This window comes from Gavialis gangeticus, unplaced genomic scaffold (genome assembly GCF_001723915.1).
Source record: "Gavialis gangeticus isolate Ggan-Ray unplaced genomic scaffold, GavGan_comp1, whole genome shotgun sequence".
In the NCBI taxonomy this organism is placed as follows: domain Eukaryota; kingdom Metazoa; phylum Chordata; order Crocodylia; family Gavialidae; genus Gavialis; species Gavialis gangeticus.
The window spans coordinates 209,333,420-209,342,712 of NW_017728992.1; the positions used below are offsets into that span (position 1 = coordinate 209,333,420).

General features: G+C 46.8%; 1 protein-coding gene across 1 annotated transcript in view; it reads left to right on the forward strand.

Annotated features, from left to right (window-relative positions):
* LOC109305256 (putative IQ motif and ankyrin repeat domain-containing protein) overlaps window positions 1–9,293 on the forward strand; it is a 94,778-nt gene that overhangs the window by 57,820 nt on the left and 27,665 nt on the right. Inside the window, exons 7-10 of the mRNA XM_019528273.1 lie at window positions 2,815–2,940; window positions 4,598–4,737; window positions 5,168–5,222; window positions 5,875–5,967. Coding sequence (XP_019383818.1) covers window positions 2,815–2,940; window positions 4,598–4,737; window positions 5,168–5,222; window positions 5,875–5,967 — 414 coding nt within the window. The remainder of the gene's footprint in view (window positions 1–2,814; window positions 2,941–4,597; window positions 4,738–5,167; window positions 5,223–5,874; window positions 5,968–9,293) is intronic.

A 9,293-nucleotide genomic window follows, 5' to 3' on the forward strand; every position in this document is an offset into this window, starting at 1 on the left:
CCTTCTCAGGTGCAATACCTTGTACTTGTCAGTATTGAAACCCATCCTGTTCTTATCCACCCACCCCTGTAAACTGTCCAGATCTAATTGCAGCCTGTCCCTCTCCTCAAGCATGCCCACTTCTCCTCACATGTTAGTGTCATCCGTGAATTTGAACAAGGTGCTTTTCACCCCTTCATCCAAGTTGCTGATGAAGATGTTGAACAGTGCAGGCCTGAGGACCAAGCCCTGGGGAACCCCACTGCCCACATCCCTCCAGGTTGAAAATGACCCATCCACCACCACTCTCTGGGTGTGACCCTCCAGCCAATTTGCAACCCTTCTGACCATGTAGGCATTGACACCACAGTTGCCTAATTTTTTAATGAGAATAGCTAGGGAACAAGTCAGACAGCTGTGCAGAAAACACTGTGTTTCTAACACAGAAAACAAGTCAGCCAGCTGTGCAGATGCCCTGTCTATATGGATGTAGTTAAGTCATACTTCAACCCCTTTGCCCCATGTGATGTAGTAATGCCTCTGATTGATGAGCATTTCACATGCTTTTTTTCCAGTCACTGAGGGTACCAGTCCATGCCATTTCACAGAATAATAGAACAGTAGGACTGGAAGGGACCTGTAAGATCATCAAGTCTGGTCCCCTGCCATGGACGGGAGGTAGTATGGCTCAAACAAGCTCAGTTAAGTTCTTGTCCAGCCTCCTCTTGAACACCTCCAGGGATCTGTTGAATCTTTCATCTGTTGAATCTTTTCCAAATGGGCCCACAAATCCAGGGATGCTCATCTCTAAATTGTTTCTGTGCATACAGTCAGTTAAGGTGTTTCGGACTCAGAACTGAGTTGTACAAGTGGGTCTCCCTGATAAAGTCCCACTCAGTTAGTATGTTGATGACCAAAGGCTCTACATCCACTACCTGAGACTCTGCTAAAAGCCCTTGTTTCTTTTTCACAAGGGACATTGATCTGTTTTGGCCTGTCGCAAATCAGGCAGCTGCTCCTGCTGGTCACAGGTGTAAAAAATCATTGCTACATGACCAAACCCTGTTGCTGGAGGCTGTCACGGGCGCTTATTAAACATAAGTAAAGAATTGCTGTACAGCTGGCTCAATTGGAGCTCCTTCTTAAAAACCAAATTTTCACTCAAAATCATGTTCCTATCCCACTGAGGATTCCTTGGCACTGACCTTGTACCAACCTGTTCTGGTGCCAGGCCTGTGACCAAAAGTGAGAATTGCCCAAAGGAAGGTAAGCTAGACCTTGCAAAGAGTTTTAAAGTTATTTGTACAAGCTTCTTCCACTGTAGAAATATGAAGACAACAAGGAAAGAAAGTGGGGACAGATAATCTAGGGATGACCCAAAAACTAAATGAGTAGTTTGCCCGGTCTTCAATCAGGATGATGGTGTTGACCAGGATAGATAATGGGAATGTGGATGTGGAAATGAAGCTGACCATAATTGAGGCGGAAGTGAAATGTAAGGCTGGGGGGTCAGAGAGTCTCCATCCTAGAACTCTGAAAGAATTGGACCATGACATTGCAAATCTGGTAGTGAGTATTTTTCTTGATTCTCATGTCAAGGATTGCACTGTAAGGCTGGAGAACAGTAAATGTAGCATGGTCTCGTGCAGGAATTGCAAGGTGAAATTCCATGGGCTGATCAAGCTGCTATAATGGTCTTTCCTGGTTAATTAACTCAGATCTGTTATCCTCTCTTGTAGTCCTTCTGTCCTCTGGCACAGTGATCCCTCACCATTTTTCTAGTCACCTTTTGGGATCACATTAGGACCCTGTGCCTTCATGCCTAACTTATTTCTCTTCTAAAAGTAGGAGTTCACTGTGTTCAGGCCTGCTGATGTTAGTGGGGCAGGAGCCAGTTTCTGAGGCTGTGAAAATCCAGATGCAGGAGTGACATGATGAAGGCAGACTTTATTTCCATTTAATGTTTTTATAGTCCCATAGTTACTTGAGTAAAGCTATAAAATGTGGCTCAAGTGTAACTGAGGCAGTCCCAGTGTGCTAGAGACCCATGAGAGACCAGTTGCTTGCTCTGATGTGCTCTGCATGGCACACAAAGGAAGGAGACCAGAACCACTGCAGCATCTCCCAGTAGCTTTGTTGTTTTGTATTGCATGGAATGAACGCCTGAGAAAAATCAGATGCAACCATCCTGTAGTGAAGGGGAGGTGAGAGGGGTAAAGTAAAGGGGAATGGTGCTGGGAAGATGTATAAACCCAGAGAGGAGTGACAAAGGAGTGTGACACAGTTTCTACACCAGTACCCCAAACAAGAGAAGGTGCAAGAATGGTATTTCCTGATAATCTGGAATCATAGGAGATATCTCAAGAGTGACCAGGAAAACAGGGAGAAGGATGGCAGTGGTAGCGTCATGTTATGGAGCAACCTGTCAGCAGCTGCTGTCTTAATGTGGGTGTGCGGGTGTTCTCTGCTCTGACACTATCCCTATTGGACTTTCATTCCCTGGGGCAGGAGGTGGTGCTCTAAAGGAGGAAGATGAAGAGGAGCAGAGGCAGTCTACCTACTGGCTCAACAGGCTGCTCTTAAGTGGGGGGCTGGGGTACAAAGGGCAGGCATCCCATGCATGGGTATCTCCTTGGGTTACAGATTGCCCTAATAATGCTGTGCTGAATCCCACTTCTGCTGCTGAAGATAGGGCTTCATCTCTCATCCTTTATGTAGGTAGGCAGAAGTGTGCAGAGCTGTGAAGGTGAGGTGAGAAGCTTAACAATGGCAGGTTACCCTGTGTAGCACTGCAGATACCATTTTCCATACACTCATCCTTTTTTATTTGTGCAGGGAGCTTTTGGCAGGACCCCTCTTTATCGTGCTGCTTTTGGGGGTCACCTAGCTGCAGTGGAGATGCTTCTTCCATATGGAGCAGACCCCAGAATTTATGCTGATGATGGCAACACACCTGAACAGGTAGAGGCAGTTCTTAATGTTTTCTTTTCCCTTACATCAGAGGTGCTCAACCTGTGGCCCGTAGGCCAGATGTGGCTGCAAAGGCCCATGGGGCTCCCCATGTGTTGGGAAATTTGGTGGCAGGAGAGCAGTGGCAAGTAATACTGCCACCTTTCTCCGTTGCCAAATTCCCATACCTTGGATTGGGGCTGGGACATGCCTCCCACTCCCGCCCACAGCTGGATCATGGCTGGGCCATGCCTTCCTCCCCTGCCTCATATGGCCAGATCAGGACTGGGCTGCTCCCCAACCCCCCGACTTGCTTAATTGGGCCTTCCACCCCAATCTAGCCCATGGACAGACTGAGCACCCTCCATCCAGCCTAAGTGGGGGAAAATGATTGGGCACTGCTGCCTCACATCACCATTCTTCATTTTTTGTGCTTTTTCCCGTTGTTGTGTGGCAGACCTATACAAAAAGGATGAGAAATTAACTGACACTACAAGGAGAAATGCAGTGCTGTCCCTATTCATAGAGCTGTCAATTACTTATAATAAAATTGAAGAAATGGAAAAATACACCCTCCTTTCTCTAGTGTTAGCTCTAGTAATCAGAGGAGTGACAGGATCAAGTACAACATTTTCAATCAGGAACAGGACTTGATAGTTGAGTCTGATGTGCCTTTTTTTTTTCAGTGTAGTTGTTAGTATTATGTGAGCAGAGGCTGATCAGTAGTCACTTGTGTACTGCAGTAATGGATTGTTTTAGCGATCAAGTAGGGATACGTCAACCCATCTATTTCATTCACAAATGAAAAGAAAACAGTGTTGATAGGAAAGACCCTCAAGGTAGGAATAAGGAGAATACACAGGGCTAGTGATCCCTGTGTTATAGCTTTTTGTATTACTGTACCACAAAGCTAAGTGTAAGACAAGAAACAGCAGGTGAAGACAGACAGACAGACAGGTAGGGGAGCACAGAAGGAAAAAATACTGGTCAACATGTTCGGCAGTGTCCTCAGTATACTGGTGGCCTACTGGCTGTTGAGTTTTTTCTAAACATTGCAGCAAAGGGATTTTAGTGAGATATTTGAAAAAGGAAAAGGAGGTCAGTTTACTGATGTCTGTGAGCTGCTGCTTCCGGATATGGGGGGCAGCAGGGGAGAAAGCCCAGAGTGTCTGTAAATCTGATGAGTGAGCAGTGGAGGCTAGTGCTGCCATACTGAATTAGAGCTGGTAGGTAGTGAGGGAACAGGCTGTGAAAGGCCTTGAAAGTGAAGACGTGCAGCTTCTATTAGATGTGATAGAGCTGGGAGAGTCAATGGCAAGAAGGATGACATGGTCAAAAGGACAGGTCAGGATAATGATCTTTGCCACAGCACTCTGGATAGCTCCCGTAATTCCCATCCCTTTTCTTTCTTTGCTCCCATTTGGAGACAGGTTCCCAGCACTTGTGCTGAGTTGGGGGTTGTATTCCTGCCCTAATACTTGGTGGATGTGCAGCTGAAGCATGGTGTTGTGTTCCTCACTGTGGTAAAGTGTGCCTGTGTTGCTGAGCTGGGGGTTGTCTTCAGCCTTGCCATTCACTGTTCATGCCTGTGAGATGAGAGAATAGAGGGTCATTCCCAGCCATTGCTCACTGGTCTTGCCAACTGAAATGGTGCTCGTATGTCCAATAGGTTGCTTCTTTGGACAGCTTGGTCGCCATCTTTCAATCCTGGGACATCAGCTTGACAGAACTGATGCTGCAGAAGATGGAGTCAGAGCAGCAGAGAAGAGCTTTGCAGGAAAAGAAGCTGAAAGATGCTGAAACTCACCGGTGAGACGTGTACTCCAGCCCAGTCAGGAGAGGGAGGACAGTAAGATACAGCCATCGCAGTGTTTCCCACTCCATCCTTGTGATGGTTCTACAGCAATCCTGCAAACCCTGTGTTTTACCAGGATTTTTTGCCTTTGACTGGCATATGGTGTTTCACAACTTGGCTTAATGAGACGGAGAAGTCAAAAAGGGAAAGATAAGAAAGAGACAGAAGCAGTAAGATAAAAAGGGGTGAAAGGAGGAACCTCAGGTTTGAGTCCCAGGTATTCAAGAGCCCATTGATGCTCTGGAGGTGGTGATATCATTGGTTTCCTATTTTCTTCCCTGTCTGGTCAGGACATCCTTTAGAATTGGGGTGGGAATCCAGAGACTGCTGCAGTGTTCCCCAGCGTGAGGGCTTGCAGGACTGAAGTGCATGTTCTTCCTGCAGAATGAATGAGGAGGTGGAGCAGCTGGTGAAGGAGCAGGAGAGGTGTAACAAGGAGGTCAGTTCTGTGCTTGTATTGGACAACCCCCTAGGTGTCAGTAGTCTTCCATTTCCAGTCCTCCCAGTCAGGCGGCAGGTGATGTCTACCCCAGTGTCCAACTATCTGGCTCACTTGATCCCTAACAGAATTGGGGTAGAGTTGATGCCACTTCAGTGCTGATCTCTTGAACTACAGCTTTTGGAGCTGCCACCAAGTGGTCAAGGAGATGTGCAGAAGTGGCTAGTCTGTGTCATTGGTGGGAGACTGGTTTGTCCTGCAGAGAGAAAGCCCAGATCTAGCTATTGCCTCTGCAAGAGAAGGAGCTGAGGGGGAGTGTCCTGTATCCCTCACAGTGCATGATCAGTACAAAGTCATCCTTGCTTCAGTTGTACCCGCACAGACAGGGCCAGCCCACCTGCCCTCCTACCCTTTAGCCCATTTGACCTTTCGCTGTTCCAGCTAGGCAGCCCCAGTTTCATATCCTGACCCCAGAGGGTTATTCCCTCTGTGGCAGAAAAGTCCCAACCTTCCCTGGAGCATAGGGAGATGGAATTTCCCATCTCCCAAAGTGGTGGAGGCTGTGCTTTCCCACCCTGACAGGCCTAGTTTCAATCTGTAACAGATGTTATGGATATTCTTTCCCATCTGTCTCCTCTTTCTCCCCATGCAGCTGCAGCAGGCATACCTTGAACTGAACAGGAGGATCACAGAGCATGACAAATGTCAGAGAAAGCAGATGGGCAGCAGAGAGGTAACCCTGCAGGTGAGGCTTCCTACTTTCTCTGTCCCTCTAGGCTTTAGAGAAGGGTACAGCACAGAGGCTCCAGGTACCTTTGCTCTATTAGCCCCAAGGAGAAGGAGGCAGGTTCATGAGTTTCATGCTGCCTCTTAGGAAGGTCTGTCCTTTTGGTTTCCATTGCCTCATTTACTGCCATTACTATCAATGTTCCCTTTCTTCCAGTTGCTAGTTGTTTATTTTTATAGCTATTTCTGCTTCTTCCATAAGCCAGATGGTTTCCTTTAACCAAGGTTGCCTTTTTTCCCTCAGTTGTGGACGTGTGGCTTTTTGAGTATCTAAACATTGTTCTTTAGTAATTCCTAATTATCATTCACCATTTCTGTTTAAATTCTGTTTTCTAAATGATTGGCTTATAATTGTTTTCAGCTTTGTGAATATGGCCCTTTCAAAGCCCCAGATGCAGATCCAGGATTTGGAAAATGGTCGCGGGGGAGCAGCCACTCCTGCTGCAGGGGTGCCTGCATCCCAGCTTCCAGACCAGCCTCTTCCCTCCACAATCCTATGGTGTGGGCAGACTGCACTGCTGGAGCCTCTAGGAACTTCTGTAAAGTCCCTAAAGTAGGAAAAATTCCCTCCCTTCCTCTCCGTGTTCAGAGATGCATCCCCTTCTGGCACTCCCTCCCCCAGCAGGAAATACAGCAGGTGGGGGAGGAGAAGGGGCCTGTCTCTGAGCATGGAGGGGAAGGAGGAGGGTTCTTACATGCTTTGGGGACTTAAAAAAACTTCCCAGAGGCTCCCGGGGTGTGATCCAATCTGAAAGGGGATGCAGCTGTTCTACTGTATCCCCTCTGGATCTGTTTGTGTGTGTGTACGTACGTAGTTGGTTTGGACTTTATTCTTTTTGTACATAAAGAATGTGATCAAGGTCCGGTGACCTGGATCTAAAGATTATTGGTAACTTAGATGTATCAGTTCTGTTTAGCTGTCAAGACAAAATCTAATGAAGATTTTCCCTGTGTTGGATCCAATGGAGTCAAGAAATTTTGGAGTTAAGAAATTGTTCTCTTTAATATTGAGAAATTCCAAAGTTGCTGTAGTACTGATGACATGAGACTTCCCACATGCCTCACTCAGGTTGAAGTCCCCTGTAAAAAGACAGTTTCTTCCTACACACTGTAGAGAGGTGTTTAGCAGCCAGTCCTGTTCTCTAGTGTGCTCTGTAACTCAAGCTATAAGTGGTAGCTGCCCCTTCAGGCTTCAGAGTCCAAGGCAGCCAGCCGTTATGCTAGGCACACTGTTCCCTTGTGTGCCATTACCTAAAGCTGTGGCTCTCAACCTTTCTAGAGTCTGGGCAGCCTGTTTGACTTTTGTGGCATCCCAGTTGAGATCCACTGTTGTACTGCATCAGGCCTTGTAGAGTTTCAAGCCATTCCTCAGTCCAAGCCTTACTTTCCTTGTTCTGCATACAAAGGCATACATCACACTACCTTTGAAATTGGAGGCACAAGCTTTGTTGTTTTACAATGGAGCTATGTGGCTCTGTGTTTTGTTAGTAAAAAGAAACCATAAAGCATAGGATCATGTTTCATAGAATCATAGAAAGAAGGACTGGAAGGGGATCTGTAAGATCATCAAGTCCGGTACCCTGCCATGGTTTGTAATTATACAGCTACAAACTTTTTTTACGCTGAGATTTCAAAGCTGCAGTGCTAGTACAAGCCAGTCATTTACATATTTTATAGTCCCCATCCACTCGGACCAAAATCATGCTGTGGTCAAGTGACTGCACACACTGAGAACTAAACTCTTTATGTAATGAGTTTCTTCCATGGATAACTTTGCTGTTTTTAAAAATGTATGTTAAAAGGGCAAAACAAGAGACAGGAGTCCCCCTCCCCCATCCATGCTATCTGAATTAGTGGTTGTCACCAGGGTGCTTCTGCCACAGCCAGGTGGAACTACAAATCCAGATTGGGAAGGGGCTGTGACAGGAGCATGTGCTCTTGTGGCCTTTTCTGAGACACCCCTGCATAGTGTCTCCAGGAAATAGAAGTGTGCAGAGCAGGTGGAACTGCCCTGAGCACCTCTGCTTTCAGGATGCATGTTGGAGCCAAACTGAGAACTGGCTGCAGCAGAACAGTATGCTTGCCTCCTTACCTGATGCAGGAAGGTGTTCCACTTCTGTTGGGCTCTGACGTTCCTCCTGAAAACAGGTGCATGGGGCTGTTTTGCTCTATGGCAGCAGCAGCCTGGAGTTGGATGCCCTTGCTACGAGGTAGGACTGCCCATGCACATCCATTGTCAGGATTCCAAACAGGTGAAGCATCTCAGCAGACTTCAGTAATATCAACTACATTGGACTTTTGCTCACAAATGAATAGGTTCAGTTCCTCTGGCTTATTCCCAGGCTCCCAGCATTGGTGTGCTACTAGGCATTGTTTAGGCGATTTAAAGAATTTCCTCTGTTCCTCCTCCTTTGTGTCTTCGTTGATTTTTGTGCTCAGTTAATACTCATTTGCTGTCTGCTTCTACCTTCTTTTGTTATTAGTTCAGTGTTCTCCTGACTGCTAGCCAGCCTGATTGACTTTATTCTATCTGAGGGAGGTCATCCAAGCTATACATGCTCTCTAATTATCGACAGTGACCAGAGCTCCACAAAAGCGAACCTCTCTGCCGTGCTTTGTTTGACCTCACTGGTTCACTGCTTTCTTCCACAGTATCTCTGGTACTGGAAGTATTAAATCCCTTCATGGCTAATGTAGAGGCTACAGCTTGGATTTTAATTGAGGTAGCTGCTCAAATTATAGATAAAAGCAAATCTCTTCCCCCTCCCCCATACATATGTGTAGGTTACCTGAAGTATTCTAGTGCAGGGGTTTTCAACCTTTTTGGGTCAGTGTACCCCCAGCAGCTGGATGTGGAGCGGGGGGGTGGCAGCCTCCATGTGCGACCTTTCCCCGCCCCCCACATTTGCCTGGGCGGGCGGTGCCTAGGGCCTTCTCAAGTACCCTTGTTGACAACCCCCGTTCTAGTGCAATTCAGCAGGATAACAGATTTGGAAAGGTGGACAGGACTGCAGGGGTTGCCTAATCCAACCTTCTGCACTGATGCAGGATGTGGTATTCTCAAACCATCCTAAGAAATGCCAATCCAGCTTCTTTTTGAAAACCTGCAATGAAGGAGTGTCCATAACTTTCCTATGAAGCTCATTGTTTCATCCTCTGCTCTTACTCTTAAGTGTCTTTTTTTCCCTTGAATTTTCCCTTGGAGGAATAGGCTGCAATCAGACCTAGACAGGTTACAGGGGTGAGCGGATGAGAACAGGATGGGTTTCAACACTGATAAGTGCA